At 47.8% G+C, this 20,755-nt stretch overlaps 2 protein-coding genes and 1 long non-coding RNA gene across 3 annotated transcripts; 1 reads left to right on the top strand and 2 right to left on the bottom strand.

The window, feature by feature from the left end:
- Nucleotides 1-1,234: 1,234 nt before the first annotated feature.
- On the bottom strand, nt 1,235-3,199 carry ARMC7 (armadillo repeat containing 7). Its single transcript, XM_065735568.1, has 3 exons — nt 3,106-3,199; nt 2,884-3,027; nt 1,235-2,207 (listed from the first exon to the last, which is right to left on the bottom strand). Exons 1-3 carry the CDS (start codon nt 3,170-3,172, stop codon nt 1,870-1,872), a joined length of 549 nt encoding a protein of 182 aa, XP_065591640.1. The 5' UTR covers nt 3,173-3,199; the 3' UTR covers nt 1,235-1,869.
- On the top strand, nt 2,873-8,064 carry LOC136048088 (uncharacterized). Its single transcript, XR_010622145.1, has 2 exons — nt 2,873-2,962; nt 7,574-8,064. It is a non-coding gene; the product is annotated as an uncharacterized LOC136048088 (long non-coding RNA).
- SLC16A5 (solute carrier family 16 member 5) lies at nt 5,984-14,167 on the bottom strand. Its single transcript, XM_065735543.1, has 6 exons — nt 14,088-14,167; nt 13,002-13,298; nt 10,754-10,897; nt 8,910-9,776; nt 7,391-7,674; nt 5,984-6,044 (listed from the first exon to the last, which is right to left on the bottom strand). Exons 2-5 carry the CDS (start codon nt 13,219-13,221, stop codon nt 7,439-7,441), a joined length of 1,467 nt encoding a protein of 488 aa, XP_065591615.1. The 5' UTR covers nt 13,222-13,298; nt 14,088-14,167; the 3' UTR covers nt 5,984-6,044; nt 7,391-7,438.
- Between the last annotated feature and the right edge of the window lie 6,588 nt (nt 14,168-20,755).

Genomic DNA, 20,755 nt, shown 5'->3' with positions numbered 1-20,755 from the left:
CAGCATGGGAATTATTTCTGTTTGACTCTGGTGCATGAAAGGTGGGGACTCTAAGCACTTAAATGACTCAGATAGATGGGCACAGTCCATGTGCTCTTGACAAGCAGACAGTGCTGCTACCAAACTCAATGAAGACAAGATACAGCAAATGCTTACTGACAGAAGGGCATTGGAAGTATGGGTCAATTCAGTGTATTGGGCCACAGCCAATCTCCATGACAGGGGTTTTCAGACAGACCTAGGGGAAAAAATTGCTGTACAAGAGCTGATTTGAGTCTAGTGATGTACAATTTGGATGTGTGGGAGAATTCTCTCCTATTTTATTTTCCTCCACAGTATAAGTGAGTAGAAAAACACTTGCATCCCAAGTTTGTGGATTGGATTATTCTATCCTGGGATAAGACCGTCATTTCTGCTGACTTGCTGTTCGCTGACGAGGACACCATTAGAGGTTTAGAAAACATTAATGCTGCTTAATTTTAGCTGGGGAGGAAACACTGCAGCTGACCCCTGCTTTCCTCTCTTTCTCAGGCACAGAGCAGAATCCGAACTGGGAGCACATCCTGTTCACCTGCTGCCACAACAGGCACATCCAGCGAGAGCCACCGCAAAGGCGGCCGCTGTCCTGGGCTGAAAACTGGAAGATGATCCTGGAGAGCAAATGCAGGCAGTAAAGCAAAATGGGGTGCATGCTCTTCGCACAGCTAGGAGAACAACCAGCTCATTAATAGGCAGGGAAACCCATCCCCCTGAGGCACAGCACCAGACCAGGGCACTACTGGGGGCAGTCTGCTATAACAAAAAGTGAGCAGCTCTTGTTTGACACAGTGAGTCCTCCCCACTTTCTGGAAGATTTATTCTGCATTTAATTTTTCTGGAGTTGTTACTGGTATTTACTGTTGGTGAAGAGAAACTATGAGACAAGCAGCTGGCTTTTGTGTTTTTAAGCTTACTGTGGTGTGTTTTGGTCTGACTGAAGGTGGAAGAAGCAAAACTGTGAAACTCATGGGCACACAGTATTGTTTTCCAGGCAGAACTGTGGTAAAGGGCCAAACCCCTTTTACTTTTTTAGGCAGGTGCCACCCTGGCTTTTGGGTTACCTTTTGCATGATTGGCTGATAATGAAAGGAGAGCAAGGTTGCTTCAACTCCAGCCCACATGCATTAGTGAGAGCAGGCAGGAGCTGGGCTGCAAATGTTGTAGAGAAGTATTTACAAGCTCACACAACACTGTTTACACATTTAAGTTAATGTTTTATTAAGAGAGAACTTCTTGTGAACCTGAATGTCATAAGCTCTTTTTCTACCTGCACCTTTCTCACCATTGGTAACGAGAGAAATAGAGCTTTCTACTTCCTGACTTACAGGATAGCTATCACCTGTTCTATGGCATGATAAGATGGTATATTTAGTACCAAAGGTATGTAATAGGACTGCTAATTACCAGGGCAGGGAAACACCTTTCTACTGCAGGAGGGATGAAGTTTAGGTCATTTCAAAGTCATTTGAGTTAACAGTGGAAAGCTGTGGCAAAATCTGCTAGGAACTGGAAGCAATACAAGTTGAACAACCCGAACAGAAAAAGTAACCGCTAGAAAGGGTTATACTTGCAAGCTGGTGCTGAGCTGCACTCAGCAACCTGCTGACCACCAGCCATGAACTTATTTAAATAAAATATTTGCTTCCAGTTTCAGCTGCGTTCTTGGCTGTTATAGTGCTGTACCATCTTCTTCAACAGTAACCAAAATCCAATGCTAGTCTGATTTCATTCTTTACTGTTCCCATCACGCTCTTGACCTACTGAGCATTAGGTGGAGACCTGAGAAAACCGGGAGGTGCCCCTCTCAACAGCTCCAAGCTGCTGACAGCTTCAGTCCTTAGGGAGAGGAATCCCTACTGCTGTGTGTTTGCTTAGGTTCTTGGCCTCTTCTACCTGCAGAGGTGTGCAGTAGTCCTCTAAGAAGACAGTTGCCAGATTGCTCAGCCTTCTGCTGGCTGAGAGAGAGAAGCGAAGCATGCACTCCACCACTGGGAGAGGGGTGGTCTGCTGGCATGACTGTGGCGTTGTCAGATACATCAGGGTTGTGACTGCAGACATGACTGTCTCTTCATTAGAGCTGGAGAGGCAATTTATTATGGGCTCTACGCCACTGGCCTCCAGGATATAGTCTTTGTTACTTTTGTCCAGGCACAGGTTGCAAAGACCACCTGAAACAGGAAAAAAAAAGCATCTGATACATGCAAGACAAATTCTTTCTGCACCCTCATCCAAGATGCACTCCACATTCTCAAGGGCACCTTATTTGGGAATAAATAACAGCGTGACTGCATTCTGCTCTCTGTATTCACCGATACAATGCACGCTGATCCTAAGCTGTGGGTGCTCGCACTGAATTGTCCTCAGATGGCCGCTGGATCTCTCCTTTTTCTAATACACAGAAATAGATTTCCTGAGCAGGAAAAGGAAGATAAGTCTTCACGATATCAAGAACTAAATGATGGGTTTTTAATTGTCCTGTGTAACCTTTTTTTCAGACTCAGTGCAGTAACAGCAATTAATTCATTCAGTGCAATTGCATTCATGTGCTTTTTTTTAAAACACCGATCAGTATTTTGCAGATCCCCATTTTGTACAGCAGAAAGAAGCTCCTAGGTGTTGTGAGAACTGGAAAACTGTAAATGCTCTTCAGGATATATTTTCGTGCTTCTTCCTGGAGCTTCCCCATCTGCACAGCACTGCCTGGCCCCGCAGCGCCGCATGTGCTGTGAGGACAAGCCCCACTATCGCAGCATTAACGGGGGCTGCAAGCCGCTATTCCCCCCCAGTTTATTACAGACGTTTTAGAAAAACAGGCGTATGAGTGCACTCAGGCGCTGCCCTTACCCATAGCGAACTCCACGAGGGTCTCGTTGTCCTCGGTCAGCATGTCGAGGAACAGGTCCGGCACCTGGAGCTGCCGCAGGTACTCGTAGTTCTTGGGGTCGTAGGCGAAGTTGGCCAGGTTGGCCAGCACCTGCTCCTTGGCCTCTGCAACGGGGAGCGCGGTGTGAAGCGGCCCGGCGCGCCCACGCGAGGCGGACGTTTCGCTTTGGTGGGCGGGCTTACCTGAGCTGTCCGTCACCTGGAACTCAGTGACGAGGGCCTGCAGGTACTCCAGCCTCCCCAGCTCCATCCCGGGCTCTGAGCACCGGATCCCGGCACGCAACGGACGGCGCCGCACTGCCTCCTACGGAGCGGGGCGGCCACCGGCGCCCGCCATTTTGTGGGCGTTGCTCTCGGACGGCCGCCGCCATTTTGTGGGCGTCGCGGTTCCTCGCGGTGGGCGCCGTTCTCCTGCAGCTGCCCGGTTCACCAGCGGGGGGCTACGGATCGCGCTGTTTCGCTGTGCATGTGCGAAGCGCGTATTTTTAATCATTTTCCCCCTTTGTTCTGCAGAGCCTTCCCTCCCCGCCCCGTTGTTCGCCCCCAGGCTCGCACGTTCACGCAGCTCCGCGCGCTTCTCGTGCTCGTGAGCTCAGGAACGGAACGGCGCTTGCGGGTTTTGGTGCGGGGTGCGCGCTCTGCCGGGGAACGAAGATGGTCTGTGGGGCGGTGGGAGCGCCGCGGCGCTTTGTGTTCGTTGGAGCACTTAAATAACGATCGCGGAAGCGCAGAATCCGCGGGGTGTGGGAAGGCCTCCGGGCCGCTCCTCACCCTTAACAAAGAGTGCGGCTGTCCGGATGTGCAAGCGGAGCTTCGTAGATGTGCCACTCGCTTGGAGCCACGTCCGTCGTTACGCGTAGTAGGGCGTGACTAATGTGAGAAAGGCAGAGAAGGAAAATGCAGGCAAGCAAAACAACAGCAAGAAAAGCGTTTGAGGATAGTGACTAATAAGGGGTGAAAAACACCGCCTGTGAAGAGCAACACTGCGGTGGTGAGTTCACACGTACTGTACTCGTGGTCAGTCAGTATGATCTTGCAAAATCGGTACGAACTTTGTCCCCTGCAGCGGTTTCGCTGAGCAATGCTCGGTGCTGCCCGCGCTGCTCTGCGCGCGGTGCTGCGTGGGAACGCCTGCTCGTTCCTGAGAGACTCTGTCTTGCTGGGAATTCAAAGCTGGTTAAGAGATGTGAGGAGCATTCTGCATTTAGTTTATCACATTAAGAAGACTTCGGTGACGTTCCCCAGGTCTGTGGTCCGCACATGTTTGCTGTAGGAGTTGGAGGCTGTCAGTACTGCTGACGTGAGCTGTGCTGGGTTACTGCGGGACGTCTGTGCTGGTCGTACAGATCCCTTGGCACAGGCAGCGCTGGCTGAGGCGTGCAGCCCCTTGCTCAGGCTGTGTGCTCGTGGGATACGGGCTGTATCATTTAATCATCTCACTGCTCTGACTGTGCTCACAGGCAGGGCGGACACAGCTGGGGCGTTCACAGCTCCAGGGGCAGTCGAGTGACAGAGGTGCCCATTGGTAGCCCAACAAAGTTAGAATTTGGTCAGTTTCAGGTTCTGGTAGGTATGTTCTTTTCCTGCAGTTAGTGACCGGGCCTGCAAACCATGCCAAACTCTTCATTTAAGTGATTTTGCAGTTCTGTCATGGCTTAGTGTATGTAAGTTTACCATGACCTTTTTGTTTTTGTTTTTGTTTTTTTTCTAATTAAACTTTTCCAAGATTTACATTGGCAGACTGTCAAAGTCTCATAAGGTTCACAATCTTGCAATATTTCAAATGAACTTCCTGGTGAATGTTTCATAGCAGTAAGGAAAGGTACTTGTTGCAAAATATGTGTAGCTTGCAAGGTTAACAATACATTTAATGACAGAGGGTGCAGGAAAGGGTCTGAGGGGATGGGCGAGGGTTATTTATATCCTGCCATTTTTTCTTGCTCTGCTGGCTCTCAGGAGTTTGTAACCTGCCTGAAGCATTAGTGTTTGTCCATCAGTTAAGTCCAAGTATATTTTACTGTCTGTAGATGTTAAAAACAGCTCTTTCAAAGGGTGGTGGTATTTAAAATGTGCTTGCCTTACATACTGGGGCAACCTTAAACTAATGGCAAGAACTTTTATTATTTTATTTTTCCCCTGGGCCTCAAGATTCTTAAGGACTGAGTACTAATGTACTGAGGGGCAATATTTATTATCCTGTAGCACACTCAGTATGCCCAGTGCCTCCATTTACACATTACAAAGCTCCTGACAAGGCAGCTGGGAGTTCAGGATGGAAAGAGAGGTAGGAGAGGCATCAAACAGGAAGGGAAGGAGCTAGTTTTCTCTCTGGCAGTTCAATCGTTATTTACTTGTGGAAACACAGCCTAAAGTGTTATCTGTTCTCCATCCAAGATTTATTTCTAACCTGTGGATTCTAAAGGTATGTGTAAATAACCAGGGGAGACAGCCCTGTTTTCAGGGAGCTCAAGTTCTGTAAGGCTGTTAGGAAGTTCTTAGTAAACAAGACAAGAAAGTGAAAAGGATGGATTTGTGTACTGTTTATCTTCCCAGAAACCTCTCAGCCTCCACATAAGACTCCAGTGACCCTAGCCTATCAGCTCTATAATGCATTCCCATAACTTCCCGTCCTAAGTTATCTTGCACTGCTGTTTACAGATAGGAAATAATTAAAACTGAGAATTCTTAGCCACGGTGTAGGAGGAGCTGACTCTGTGTGTCAGCTCAGTTGGTGAATACATGTTATTCCCATTGTGTCTTGCAAATATACAGTAGATGTATGTTTGTTTGTTTGCTTATTGGCAAGCTGGGGCTGAAGCACTGCAGGCAGTGCTGGGGCTCGTGCTGGAGGTTCATTCTGTTTCTTCAGTTACACTTCGTTTGCTGGGATAAATTCTGGGTGGTGGTAGCTGACATTGTATCTGGCCTCTTTTGTCTAGATCATTTGTATCAGTGGGAGGATTTGGGACAATATAGTGCCCCATTTTTGGAAGAAAATTGAAAGGGAATGTAGAAGAACGAACAGAATTTCAGATTTAAGATTTACATAAAGGAAGAGAGTGTCAGTCTGTTCAACTGCTGAGCTGTTTTATTTGCAATGTCTGGAAGAGGTTTGAGACAATCTTTCTACATCGGTTTCTTTTGATGAGAGGAAACCTCCTCTTTTTCCTGGAAGTATGGCAGTTGCTTCAATAAGCTGAGGGGCCACCAGTCCCTGTTTACTTTTTAGTTATGAGACATAACTGCATTTCCCAAATTAATAAACACAGAGCTGGAGAATAGATTTGTATCTTTCTCACTATTCATCTTTTTGAAGTAGATGCTAATCAGGAAATTCAAAGCACACTGATTCAGTAATAGTAAACCACTACTGATAGAGATACCTCTGAGTTGTGGGAGCAGGGACTCTTCCGAAGGGCTCATGCCTCTTCAGCCCTAAAGGATAGCAGTGAAGCTGTTAGGGTCTTGGGAGGCCTCGGAGTCAGTTTTCCAGTGGCTTCACCTGGTGGGGTTTTGTCTGGAGAATCCACAGCTCAAATGAAAACTGTGGTTTTACTGCTGAGAATTTATACGTGGTTCTCAAGATTGAGCACTAAAGTTGATTTGGAAGCTGCTGTTTCAACTGCTGAGTTGAAAGCTGTTACTTCTTCCATTTCACTAACATCTTACAGTTCCATCTTTGGAATGTTCTAGAATGCTGAGCAGTCTTCAGCTGCAGTTCTTTGTGAGACATCTGCTTAGATCAGGAGAGGCATAAAATAAAAACAGTTCTCAGTAGAACGGAGGGAGTTCAAAGTGATGCAACTCTCATGTTATTGCTCACAAGTGTAACTCCTAGGAGCGTGTCAGGAAAAGTTCTTATGACCAAAAGACTGCATTGGTGTGAGAGTTAACACCAACTTTTCTTCGAATCCTGCCTGAGTTTTGTGACCCATGTGGCAGCCTCTGTATTGTGCTTAGAGATGTGGGAAATAATAACACGCTTCCAGTCAAAAGTGTCTGTATTATTATATACTCCCTGTCTCAGTGTGGAAGGCTACCAGGAAGGTTTGTACCAGTCTGCACAAAAACTGCATGTTCAGACTAGGTGAGAAATACTTATGCAATAACTGCCATTGTGCATAGCCATCAATAATTATTTACCAGTGCTAACAAGAGAAATGTGTATATGAAATTCCAGTGATTTCAGAAAGGCACCAACTTAAATCAATTGAATCAACGTTACTTTTATTTCTCAGAGCTGGTTGCCGTGGCTGTTGTTATCTCATGGCCTGCTTTAGGAACGCACAGTTCTGTCTATCCTGTAGCTGGCACTGGGTGTTGGGCTCAGCCTGTGGTCTGCTCTGCTCTCATGGAGTCTGACACAGCCCCATCAAGTGGATGTGCAGGGAGGAAGGGTGACAGCTGTGGGATGCAGACACTTGTTTTCTCATCTGCCATCAGTGCTGTGCCTTGTATGGCTTTGTACAGCCACATAATTGTCTCTATTCCTCTTTATTTGTTTGTGTATTCCTTTTCATATGCTTGTGATGTGCACAACTGCTAGAGTGGGTTGACTTTCAGGCTGTGATTCGTTTGGTATTTCATTGTATATGGCAGACTTGTCTGGAGGTACTTTTGAGGTGTCTTTCAATTTGTTTTTTTTTTCCAGAGCACAGAAGCTGATCACCATGAATAATGAAGCTGATATCAGGAAGAAACTCGAGGTGTAGAAGACATAGCGGAAATCGCTGCTTATATCCACCAGGAGACCTGAAATGGAAACCACTGCTTAGTTAAAGAGAAGATAGAGGGTGAAGACAACTGTAATGACATTCACAGAAATGTGAAATCTAACCAATCCAGCAAAATGCCCTATACAAAAGATAAGCATTCATAAATGAGTTAAGATCTCTTCTCCAGATTCTAGAATTTGTCTGTAGTCAGTTCTCAGGTGGTGTTTCTATTTCTGTGAAAAAAGTATGTTCCAGTACACAGACAAATCAGAGAAGAAAGGAACTTCTAACATTTTCCCCACACACTGAATGATTTTTACACATTGGAGGACCTCTGTGTCACTGCCACTTTCTGGATTTTGGAATGAGTGACCTTGGTACAACCCACGTCAGAAAACAGAACAAATAAATAAGGAAATCGTTCCAAGACTGACATTTAAGTCTCTATACTGAAAACTTGTAATACTGTGAGAAAATTTCCCAGCACAGTGGGCATTATAACTGACTGAATGCCTCAGTGCAAAACATTTAGAAGAATGTTATTTCAAGTGAGTCATTTAACACTAACACTACAGATGTAAGGGCAAAAGATATTAAGGTAAAATATATGATGCCTCCTCAACAGGTTGCTTATTTATATGGAAATATTTGAGTAATTCTTCAACAGAGTTTTGATCTCCAAGTAGAAATTGAGCTTCTTTTGCTGTACTTTGTTTTCATAGAATCATAGAATGGTTTGGGTGGGAAGGGACCTTTAAGATCATCTACTTCCAACCCCCCTGGTGTAGTCAGGGACACCTCTCTCCAACCCAGGGTGCTCAGAGACCCACCCAGCCTGGCCTTTAGTGTTTCCAAGGAGGGGGCATCCACAACCTCACTGGGCAGCCTGTTCCACTGTCTCACCACCCTCACATAAAGAATTTATTCCTGATATCTAGTCTAAATCTACCCTCATCCAGTTTAAAACCATTTCTCCTCGCTACATGCCCTTATAAAATGTTCCTCCCCAGCTTTCCTGTAGGCCCCCTGCAGGTACTGCAAGGCTGCTGTAAGGTCTCCTCTGAGTATTCTCCAGGCTGGAGGTCCCCAGCTCTCGGTTTTGTCCATCTGCCACTCCTATCAGAGATGTCTGCACTTTGAGAAAAGCAACGATGCTACTATTGCAATTCCTCTCTGTGCTCTGCCGCTGAAAGGGAAAGGAATTCCCATCACTTGTCATCAGTGTCTAAAAACCTTGCTTTTTCTCTAGTCTGCTTCAATAGCTTTTCTTACCTGTCAGAGGGGGTCCAATGAGGAGAGTGATGCTCTCCAGGATGGTGAAGAGCCCCAGAGCACTTGAGAACCTGTCCATCTCTACCACGTCCATCAGCACCTGGAATGTGAGGGCCCCAATGCCACTCATGGCTATACTGAGGATGACGCAGTAGAAGATGAGCATGCTGAATTCAGCTGAGATGACACAAATGAAATTGCTCAGCCCGCAGAGGAGCACGGCCAGGCTGTACAGATAGATGCGTCTCCCTGTGAAGATTTTTTGTCCTGAGAGCAGCCCTGTCAGAGGGCGTATGAAGATATTGATGAATCCAATAATGGAGATGAGGAGGGCAGCCCTGCGTTCCTCCACCCCATTCTGGATGGCATAAGGTACAAGGTAGACATGGGGTAACACAAACCCCATCATCATCCATGTCACTCCAATAGTGTAAATCTGGTACCCTTTGTTTTGACAGAAAATATCAAAAGCCAGGTACTTCTGCAGCACCTGGAAGCATGTGATCTTCCTGGTTTGTTCCTGGAGCTTTAGGTGAGGAGAAGATGCTCCATTGGACAGTTGAGCCTCTTCTGCTCTTCTCTCTGGCTCCTCTCCTGGACTGGGAAACTGCATTAGTGATCCCAATGCAAACTTCACTGGTCTCATAATGGCTCCACAAACGCAACAGTTCAGCAGGATTCCTCCAAAGATAAGAAAAGTATTTCTCCAGCCCATCTCATCCAGCAGGTATTGAGAAAGAAGTGGCCACAATGTCAAACCAATAGAGACACCAGTGGATGCCATGGCGTTGGCCAGAGTTCGCCACCGCACAAAGTAGTAGCCCAGTGCAGTCACTCCTGCCTGGAAGCTGAAGCATGACCCCAGACCTAAAGATAAGAATGAAGGAGAAAGCAACAGCATGTGATCTCTCTGCAGTGTCTCACAAGGTGAAAAGAGCCCAAAGCCATGGTGTGCCCACAGATGACTTCAGTACAGCCCCCAGTGATAAGTGACCAGTAACCATAAATGAGAAGTGAAGAAGAATGTTGGGTATACTTTAAATTCCCCGTGCTCTCAGGAGTACTAAATACTATGATCTAATCCAGTGCTTGTCCAGGCTGCACTGCCATGCCCAAGAGTGCTCTGGAGTTGTTCTTGAGAAAAATTACCAGGACTTGGTTTTATACAGCATTTAGCAGGCAGAGTTGCTTTTCTTACACTTTCATCAGGTATCAGGGCGTTAATTTTTTGTTTTTCTCTTGACTGCACACACAGCTTAGCTTGTGAGAGCCAACAGATTTGGTACCAAAGTGATCTGGCTTCACAAATTAATTTATCTTTGTTAGAAAAAAGAAAGGGTTGAAGTACAATTACATAGGATAAATATTTGAAAAGGAAAAGTTCCCATCTGTTACTTTGTTCAAAACCAAAACATTATTTGGTTAGAGAAAGATAACTCACATCACCCCAGTTAGGGAGTGGTGAAGTCCATTCCCAGGGAATTTGTGAAGGATATTATCCCAGTATTGCATTTCAAGATGGAAAAAACATCCTCTCTTCAAAGGCAAAAGGCTGTGAAGCTCTGGAGGAAAACAGCTATCTTTGTTCCCTGTGTCACCCTTACAGACCTGCAGCCTTTTCCAGGGAGCAGCACTTTGATGTGAGCTGGCTGGGTGAGGTGTGTCTTAAAGGGGTGTGAAGGGCAAACCTATCCAGTGTGCGATTCCTGCTGAGCTGTGGAGCTTAGATTTATTCTGTTTCACAGCTAAGTGAAAAGTGTGAGCGCTTAGTACGGACACTTATCACTTTCAAGCTCTCAAATGAAGCAGAGCAGCTGGATTTTGTCACTGTTCCTTGCACTTACCAGTGATGAGGCCAGCTGTTAGGTAAAGCTGACTGAGGGACTTGCAGAAGGAGCTGGACACCATGCCCACGCTGCTGAGCAGCCCTCCCACCATGACAGCAAACCTGCAGCCAAAGCGCTTCACGAGGATGCTGCACAGGGGCCCTGGGAACAGGCAGAGAAATAAAATAAAAAGGAAGCCGTTGGGAGGAAAGAATTATTTTGTGGCTGATAGACTGCTGCAGTTATCAAACAATTTATGCTAGAGAGCCTCTGGATTGTCCCTTAATTTAATGAAGGAACCAGAAGAAGAAAATGCATTCCCTGAATCCTCCAAGGAGCTTGATCAGCAGAAGGAAGTGCACTTGTGATCTGCTTGGGTTTTGGCCATGAAGTAGGATTCCTAAGCTTCCCTGAGATTGATAGTAGGTAGAAAATGGAAGTGCAATTTTGCTCGGGGGTTAGCTCTCCTGCATGAGAGTGCTCACTCAGCTGAGCACTGAGAATGGAGCACTCCATCCTTTTCCATTCCTGTTTACTGGTTTGCAATAAACACTTATTTTTCTCTTTGCTTCCTCTAAATTAAGAATAAAAGAGAGACTAACTTTAAAGAGATAGCTTTTTTTGGAAAGGGTTTAAATTCCAAGATGATGGATGCAACCTGAGAACCAGAATTAAACAAGGCCCACCACGACAGTCAGAAGTTGGAGCACAAGCTGTACGTGCTTGGCCTCAGAGCGAGTCCTTTATCTCTGATTTTTCTTCATTTTTTTTCCTGACTTACAGCTGTGCTTTTCCCAATTTACGCCGTTGTGTCACAAGAACAAACACTCCTGCTGTAACAGCTTGCTATAGGAGATGTAACTGGCAAGTGCAGTAGCAATGCCCTTTTAAATGCTATTAGTGCATGTGATCACCATGAGGCTATTCTTGTGTAATTAATCCCTTTTGAATCTATATTGGCTGTCTTTATATTAACTTTCACTGCGGTCCCAGCCTCCCACAAAACAATTCCTTCATTATTGAAGATAGAATTGGTATTTCCTTACAGATGCTGCCACACTTGTCTTTCCTAGGCATGTTGGGACTGAGCTGCTTTTCAGACCATTCCCAGAGCCACTGGCTCCTGTTCATTTCCTTCCCACTAGCAGCAACCAGACCACAGCTCATGCCCAGCAGCTTCCCAAATCAATCAGCCAAGGACTGCTCTATTTCTATTGAACTTCAGTGCCGATTCCTTCTGTAGCTGCTCCTCCTGAGGTCTCTCTCCTTTGCCTTGCAACTCTGGGCCCAGCTACTTCTGCTAAGATGCAAAACTCTCTTTTGCCCATGTCCAGCTCTCAGCCACGTACTGCTCAGTGAGACCTAACCTGCTGTAACCACCACATCAGTATGACTCAGGGCTGTTTTTTTCTCCCCCATATTACTGTCACCTTTCACCAATATTGGAAGAGAGCAAGTATGAGCTAAGGGTGCAGCTCAAGTACATGGGTGTTGCTATACAATTTGCTAGATGCAGTTCACGTGCACTGTTTATCCCACAAGCGTGGGAGCTGCATGAAGGGCTACCAGCAACATGGACCATTTACTGGGAAGCCCTTGAGCTGCTGCGTGTGTTTTACTCTCCTATGCAGAAATATCAGTCTGGATGGAGCTCTAGGTGCCCTGTCCTGTGCATCTCCCACATTTTCTTTGGGGAAGAGACAGTGTTTAGTGTTCCAGGAGTGATTCACACACTGTCTGTAAAGCATTCACCCCCTTCAGCTGCAGGATGCTGCCTTGCCCCAGCTCTGCATTAAACCAGTCGTGCAATACCTGCTTGTTGCACACTGTGCCACTGCCCAAGGAGCTGCTCTTAGCCCTGTGCCTCAGCTAGTGGCCTGCGGGAGCTCTGGCCATCACTGTAGCCACAAAGAGGAGAGCTGGCATGGAAGAAACGTCCAAGATGCTGCGCTACCTGACAGGTTATTTCAAAATAACTGTAGGAAATCATTAAGTTATTATTGTTCCAGAGAAGCTGGGCTGAGAAAGAGATTCACCTCCCTTGTTTTGGTTCTGTCTTAGAGTGGCAGACGGGAACTTGGTATCTGCAGACACTTGGTGTTGGCTCTGTGGGCATGGAAGTCGCTGGGAGGTGCCCTGTACTGCTGAGCAGCCTGCCCGGACTTCCCTGTCCCTTCAAGGAAATGCTGAGTACCCTCACAATGGCCCCGTGTCCAAGCTGGAGCCACAGGAGGGAGCGGAGGGCATCCCTACGGCCTCTACTTACCGCCTGCGTGCAGCACAGCGACCATGATGGAGGGGAACCACGACGTCTCGCTGTTGGTGGCCTGGAACTCATGCTGAAGGTCAGTGAAGAAGACGCCGATGCAGGAGGGGAAGCCCAGCGTCAGCCCCTGCAGCACCACTGCGGCTACCAGGACCATCCATGCCCATCCCTGGTCTTGGACCTTGGCAGCTCCCCGTGCTGCCGCTCCTCCCTGGGCCATGGTCTCTTTCTGCTCGCAGCCGGCCTGCTGGGGAAGGGAGCGCCGCTACCATGCAGCCCTCAGCCCAGGGGATGGACCTATGGAGACAAGGGCTGCGGGTATTCCCTGGGCTCGGAGGCACCAGCGTGTCCCAAGCCCTTGGCAGTGGACACTCTGGACTTCTTGCTCTGCATTTCTTCCAGCACCTCCCTTCCTTCTCACCACAGGAGAAATGACTGCCTTTCCCTTTTATATTGCACAAGACAGTGAGCGCAGCCAGGTACAGAATGGGACCACACCTCCCTTGAGGTATGAACTGGCCTTACCCAGTTCCGCCCTTATTTTCCCTTTCACCTGCTTTCATCATACAGAGTCCCCTTGCTGGCAATTGCTAAGGTCACCAAGTCCTCACGCTGAGAGGAGTGAGCAAAAAACTCCGCAATTGCCAAGAAAAATAGAAACACATAAAGCTTGCATGTGGCAGCATACAGGTGTACTGTGCATACTGTTTAAATTGCAAGTGCTGAAAAAACGTTTTAGAAATCACTGATTAATCAGGATCCAGTGATCTCAGATATGCTTTTGCTTTACCTGAGTTTAGGTCTGAGAGATCCCAGGTTTGCTTTCTGTGAGATCAGCAGCATGAAACAACGATAGCATTTCACACAAATCAAGGTACAAAACAAACCTTTGGCAGCTGGATAAGCTCAAGAAAAGTGCCCATAAGGTTTTCACCGCACAGTATTTATTTAGCACTCGACTAAAGTCCCTCCCTACAACAATAGCCACAACTGGGTGTTGTGTGCAGCTTTAAAAATGAATAATGCCTCGTTCTTGCTCATTATTTCAAGCTTGCCATGGCAACGCGCTCAGAATCAGTTCCCTACCTGGGGCTGGACCAGGCCCGGCGAAGCGCGGGGTTGAAGCGCAGCGCGGGCGGCTCATCACGGCGAGCTGGGAGCGCCGGCTTCAGCAGTGCCCGAGAGCTCTGATGAAGACTTTTGCAACGTTAACCTCGGCATCATTCTGTAAGCAGGGCTCCTGTGCCGGCTGGCTTGTGGCCAGGGAAAAAAGGGCCGCAAGCAGAGGGGGCCCGTGGGAAGGGCTCTCACATGCAAATCATGGTGGTGGTGCTCAGCACACTTTAATCCTTTGTCCACTTTAGCTGGGTGCAGATAATGCAACTGATTCAAGTGCTTGTCTCTCTGGTGTGAATTTGCTGGACGACAGCCTAAAACCTCTCCCCAGCAACAGCAACCCCCCCCCCAAAAAAAAAAAAAGGCAGAAGCACAGCTCCTCTGTTCCAAGCTGCCCTGTCCAACATCTGAGCGTGTCCAGCAGCAGATTTCTGCAGCTCAGGCTCACTGGGGAGGGCAGAGCTGGGGGTCACACATTGCCTGCTGCTGGCTGCAGGGCAGCGTATCCCCTCTGCCTTCAAACCTTCAGCACCGCGCAGGGATGTGCTGCCGGGTGGGCCCCTCGCCGCTTTCTGCCTGCATGGAGCGAAGGGAGCGGGTTTGTTCTAGCACTCATGGCCATGCCTGCCGAGTGGCTCTGCAAAAATGGCCTTTCACCCTTCCCAAGTGTGAGCGCGTCAGGCTGCTGTGTGCTCTGGCTCTGCCGTGGTGTCTGCAGCCTTCTCAGTCATGTCAAGTCCAGGACCAGCAGAAAGCAGAGGTGGATTCTCACCAACTTGAATGCTTGTTGCATGCTGATTGGATTGAGGCTTGCAGCAAGAAGACATACGTGGGTGCTTACTGCAAACTGAATTGATCAGAGCTGAACTGGTACAGCAGTGCTGCCTGCAGCAGCTCATGACGTTGCTGGGGATGGTTATGTGTCCAGGTGGATTCAGTCTTTGCTCCAGCCACTCTCTTTAGTTTCTCTCTTTCAGCTCTGAATGTTGTTTTCCTTCAGTGACGCTCAAGGTACTCAGTTCAAGCCTTGCTGGATTTCCTCTGGGCAATGCAGCAGCCTTGGAGCTGTTCCTTATGGCAGAACATCAGAAGGGCTCAAACAGTGCTTGTTCCCCATTCCCATGCCTCAGTTTCCTCCAGCTGTGATGGGGAACCTGCAGCTCCTGTGATGAGAGCACACAGCAGGGCTGCTGGCAGCAATCTGTGCGTTCGCACAGGGGATTTACACAGCTCCCTTCCTCAGAAGATCTTTATATTCATCCTGCAGATGATGATGATATCTATATGTCAGCCTCAGAGCTGGCAGCTGGTAGGCAACCCTGTGGGAAGTGGAGCAGCTCAGTTCTTGTCCAAAATTGCTCATAGGGTCACGGCAGCAGGATTCAGTGAGGAAACCAGGAGTGTGGCTGGGGAAGGCTCCAAGCCCAGAGGATGCCTATGGCTGGGAGCACGGAGGGCAGCAGGAGGGAAGGTCCTAGTTCACAGCACATTAATTCTCTGCCTCCTGCTGCATAGCATGAAGCATCCTCTTGCTGCCCCACCTCACCTGGTGTGAGCTGGGCATGTGTTTATGAATGTAAATAGGCTGTGTGCACAGAGGCAAGACGTTTACTGTAAACAGAGCTGGATATTAAACTTTTTTGGGGTCACTCTGTATCTGTTGGGGGTAGGAAAGCCAAGCACTTATCTCGGTAAACACCTCTATAAATGACTTTTTAAATTCCTTTTCATCCCGTGTCTTGTGCTGGGTGATTTTCTGAAGGTCACTGGGATGTCTGAAAGCAGAGAACCCAGCTGAGCTGTGCTCAGGGTACTGCCCCATGCTCGTGTCTGTGGGATCAGCCCCTAAGGGACACGCAGGTGACTGCAGGTCCCTCTTCTCTGCTGATTTGTCCCGTCTCTCAGAGGCAGATCTGAACCTCAGCAGCAGTTTTGAGGCAGACCATGCGCTTGGATACCAAACTGTCAGTGCCTCAGAACTTGGAGATTGCTTCTGAGAAAAATGAATTGAATTTGTGCCAGATATCCAGATTAGCAGAACTGACGGACTGAATATCAAAGAGGAAATGTATAACTTCTTTCTTTTACAGCAATGGGAACCAAGTGATGTGTTTGCTGCTGGGCTTAAGAGAAGCTTGAGCAGGAGCTGAAAACAGGACAGCCCTCTGGACAGCCCCAATGCCTCCAGTCCGCTCCTCACAGGGACTGGAGGAAGCACCCAAATTAACTCTTGCTTTGATTACCCCCTCAGACTCATACAAGCCTGATGAAAACTGAGCTCTCCAAGCACCTGAAAGCAACCTCCTGAGACCTGCTGGTTTATCACTTTCTCAAGTTACCCCAGCATCACTCCCAGCTGAGCAGGTTCATCTGTCTCCCCTTCCTCACATTCTCCCCACCTGTTTTGATTCCCAGTTGCATTTAAGCCTGGCTCCTCACCTAGAACAGCCTTTGGTCAGATGTCCCAGTACTGTTTCTATTCTCTTGGCTCAATCTCAGCTCTGCCTGACTGCCCTGAGCTCACCAATTACCAAGAATGCAGCTGGAGTACCAGGTAGGATATCTGTATTGGCAGGGCCAAAAATGACTCAACCAGTACTGAAGATGCTGGCATGGAAGTAGGAGATGAGAATTGAAGTGACAGCTGTCTGTGGTGCAAGTGCTGACAGCTTCCATCAGCTTGGAGGAATCTGGCAAGATACAGCTTGTCCTGGTGGGTGAGTGCATGTGGTTCTCTTGCAAGTTGGCCCTTGTTCTCCTGACTGTTGCCTTCCTCCCTGTGTAGCCTTTGGCTGCCTTGTGTGCATTGGGGGTGCTTGGTGTCCAATTTGGATGGTTCCAGAGCCCAGTCTGATAAGGATGTGTTTGGGCACCTTCATGCTGGAAGTGGTTCTCACTCTTATTAATGGGGAGTTAAGGACTGACTGCTTGGACGATGTGCTGGGATGATGGTGGACATGCATTGCTCTTGTTTTGGGATGCCTCCTTGTCCTGGGTACCCTGCAGCCCTTCCAGCACTGACCCTATTTTGCTTCGTGTTGGGTTATGTGTAGCTCAGGCCCATCAGCTTTTCTTCTTGTCCTCAGCTGCAGTGTAGGGGTGATTTGAATCTTTATTGCTCGTTGCTTTTATCTTTCTTTCCTGTTAAGAGCTTTTCATTATGGCACAGTATTCTGCCTGGGGTGCAAGGCTGAAGCTTTGGCAGTGCTGCTTTTGGCAGATGCTTCCCCTCCCCCTCTTCCCTCCCCCACCGGGTCCTGCTCACACCCAGAGACAATGCAGTGCTTGCCACTGTGATTCCTGGAAAGGGGCTGGAACTCTTCATCCTGCTGTGAAATGCAGGCCGCTCTGTGTGTGCCTAGGGCCGCGTTTTTGGATGTGGGGGCAGAAACTGCAACATGTGATCTCCAGCCTTTATTTTATGGGCAAAAGCCCTTGCTTTGGCAAATATAACCGCGCCGTTCTTACTTGCCATGTGCTTCTTTGCGTTTGAATTTAAGATGAAAACTCATGGAAGTATTAGGATGGAGGTGCTGTTCACTGGGTGTTTCCCAGAATTTTATAGACCCATGTGGCTGCTTTTCTCATTCAGAGCCTGGCTCTCTGGTCATGCACAAAGCAGGCTGGCACTATTCTACTGCCTGAAGGTGACTGACAGAGGATTGCACCCTTCTTTGCTGTGGTTTGGACAATCCGATGTGTTTCTCCAGCCCTGTAGGGGTCAGGTATTGCAGGGGTTATTTGCCAGGATGAAAGTTGGGTTAAATCTTCAGTGACCATTTCAAAACTGGATCTAGGTGGAAGGATGTGACTAAGGTCCTTATTTCCCAAACAAGTCACCAAGCTGGGTTACAAATATTCATGAGCCTCCAACCTGCATATGGATGTGACTTAGCCCAGGGCGCAGGAGAAGTGAGCAGCAGGCTGAGCCACACTGTCACGTGAAAGCCAAGACAGTGTGTGGGCATTGCGATGTACTCATGGCTGAGGGCAGAGCTCAGACACCTCCCAGATTTGTAGAGAGGAGAAATGCAGCTGTGGTTTCCACTTCCCTTTGCTGGAGCCCTAGGCCACGAATTTGGATGCTGATAAATGCCTCAAGTAAGCTGCAGTCCTGTCTGGCATGGAGATACAGAGGTGGGACAAGAGGGTTTGAAGGTGTTGTCCTGAACCAACTCCAGTGGTTCAGCTGTGGTTTCTACCTCTGGCTGCCAGGCCCATGAGCTCCCTTTGCACGACACCATGTGGTGAGTGTGTCATCTTGCACACTGCAGTGCCAAGCCCCGCGCTGGGGATGTGGCAGCCTCAGGCAGGAACAAGTTCTGGTAAAAAGATTAAGTTCATCCAAGTTTTCCCATTCTGTCCTCATCTTTCCTCCTCCTCCTTTCCCCTCTGTTAGGCCCCGAATCATCGCCATTGTCCAAATTCTGGCACCTCCAAAGCTTGGCAGTACGTTGTCTCTTTGCCTCCCTGCTGTTTGCCCATCGCATGGCACCTCTGTTTCACACGTTTATGAGCTGCAGAGCTCTGCAAACAGGAAAAGAACTAAACCTCCACTAATCCCCTGGTTTGCTAACACAGGGAAGGCTGCGGCGCTCTTGGGTGGAGGTAACAGATGAACTATTTTAAATGCTCCCCTGAGGTTTCAGAGCCAACTCTGCATGCCCAGAGCAATCTCTCCCAGCTGGCAGTTTCCTGCTCAGAACACCTGGGAAGCTCTTAAGAAATGGTGCTGGTTTTTGTTCTCACGTTTGTTCTGCATTTGTCTTGGTGATAGCAAGAAATGCTGCATCTTCTTCCTTTAATGGGAAAGCAGAGAAGTGTTTGCAAACTTCTGCAGACGTTGGGGGGGCTTCTGTAATATAGGAAGGGGCAAAGCTGCTGGAAATGTTGGACATTTCTGCCCTGTGTGTTGCACCAAATGGGCATTTAGCATATGAAAATTGCTCCAAAGAACCCTTGTCCTTAAATGACTCACGTATGTTTAGTGCTTGCTATTAACATTCCTCTTATTCACCGGTGAAAATGGTAAACGTGTGTAGCTCAGATTGCTCTACGTAAGAGAAAATCAATTTGCCTTTGTTCTCTGAAAGTAAGCAAAGACTCCAAAATCCAACTAGATTTCTCTAGGCAAGTCATCACAAATGAATGAGAACCATATATGGGTACTTAATTTGTACAGTTCTTCCCCTAAAAAGCAGAATCTGTTTTGGAAAGGCTGCAAATGGATGCACAGAAAGCAGTCTGCAGTCAATCTCCATATGCTTCAAACCCATTTCAGAATCTTTATTGGAAAAAAATTAATTGCAGCATCTCAACTGTTATTCAAACACATTTAATAAACAAAGAGAAACAGTAGCAAAGGGCACTGACAGGTGACAAACTGTACAAAACCTCTGGGTTTGCAGGCAAACCTGTGGAGAGAAGCCCACAGCCTGGCTGCAGGGCTGGGAGCTGCTCCGTCCCACTGCCCCACAGCGACCCATGCCCCCTTTGCCTCAGCCCACTCAGTCACCCCTGAGAAAATCTATTTTAAAAATGTACAGAAACAAGGACACTATAAGAGGTTATTTCCAGTCTTGCCATAATGGAACAACTTAGGCCACTGGAAAAGCTTAAAAACAAAATGTCACACTCTCCATTCCCAGGATGAATGCTTTGAAGTGGACACTCTTGGATATCCAGAACCTCTCCCCCTACTCACAGTGCACCTTTTCCTTTGAGTGAATGGGGCAAATTTCACCTTTGTTGTTAGTTTTGGTGTAGTTGTGACCAAGTAAAAGGTAACAGAAGCCCTGTCTTGAGCAAAGAGAGATGCAGCTGGGGTACCATGCTGAGAGCAGCCCCTGCTCTGGGGCTACAGGTCATCTAGCACTACCAGGGAAGGAGAAATCCTCCACTGGGATTGTACATTAGTGGTCTTTGTGCCTGGTCCTAAATGTCACCCAAGAACTAGGACTATTCAGAAGTAGACTGTTCTGTCAACTCTTTATCTCAAGGACTACGCCACTGAAGCCACAATGACCCGAATGCACTGACAAGCCCTCCCTGCAGACAGCAGTGTGGAGGGGAGATCCACGGTGCAGCTTTGATAATCTTTCATGTGTATGAGTTAACCAGCTGCTTTGCTCAGTGATGGATGGTGTTTTATTTAGCTCTCTGTGGCTCAGCAGGGTGTGGTACTGCCTGATTGCATGAGGCAATCTCCTGTGGGCTTCACCACGCATGGCATTTTGGAACAAGGTATTGCTTTTACCTACTTGAACTGTACTGGACAGAATGTCTCCCTTCAGGTGAGATCCCTAGTGTTGCTGTGAGTTTGAGTAGCACGGTGTTCAGCTGGCACTGATGCGACAGATGCAGCTCAACCAGTCACTGTCACCTTCAGGTTGATATCTCTTGACTGGTCCCCAGAAACTCCCTCCTCCAAGAAAGGGAGAGAACACATGTTGAGAATTAGAGGGCTTTTCAGGCTGTCAACCTGCACACATTACTTCTTGATTTCTCAGCTGAGAGCACAGTGACTGAGACTACAAGATACTGACAGAGGAGAGAGATCTATACACATCACAGTGTTATTCAGGCCCTGCCAAGGTCTATCACACCAAGACCATCTCACTATGTTACAAATGGGGAAG

Source organism: Cyrtonyx montezumae, unplaced genomic scaffold (assembly GCF_038088225.1).
Source record: "Cyrtonyx montezumae isolate F1298 unplaced genomic scaffold, pur_monq_1.0 scaffold_19, whole genome shotgun sequence".
Lineage (NCBI taxonomy): Eukaryota > Metazoa > Chordata > Aves > Galliformes > Odontophoridae > Cyrtonyx > Cyrtonyx montezumae.
Note: the sequence above shows the minus strand (reverse complement) of the source record. Positions and strands in the feature narration are given on the sequence as shown.

Bases quoted from the DNA above. Each gene is read 5' to 3' on its own strand.
- ARMC7 (XM_065735568.1), bottom strand. From the start codon at position 3,172: ATGGAGCTGGGGAGGCTGGAGTACCTGCAGGCCCTCGTCACTGAGTTC. The intron at 3,028-3,105 runs GTAAGCCCGCCC...TCCCCGTTGCAG, and splicing joins CCAGGTGACGGACAGCTCAG to AGGCCAAGGAGCAGGTGCTG. The intron at 2,208-2,883 runs GTAAGGGCAGCG...TTCCTGTTTCAG, and splicing joins CCTCGTGGAGTTCGCTATGG to GTGGTCTTTGCAACCTGTGC.
- SLC16A5 (XM_065735543.1), bottom strand. From the start codon at position 13,221: ATGGCCCAGGGAGGAGCGGCAGCACGGGGAGCTGCCAAGGTCCAAGAC. The intron at 10,898-13,001 runs GTAAGTAGAGGC...GCCTGTTCCCAG, and splicing joins CGCTGTGCTGCACGCAGGCG to GGCCCCTGTGCAGCATCCTC. The intron at 9,777-10,753 runs GTAAGTGCAAGG...TCTTATCTTTAG, and splicing joins AACAGCTGGCCTCATCACTG to GTCTGGGGTCATGCTTCAGC.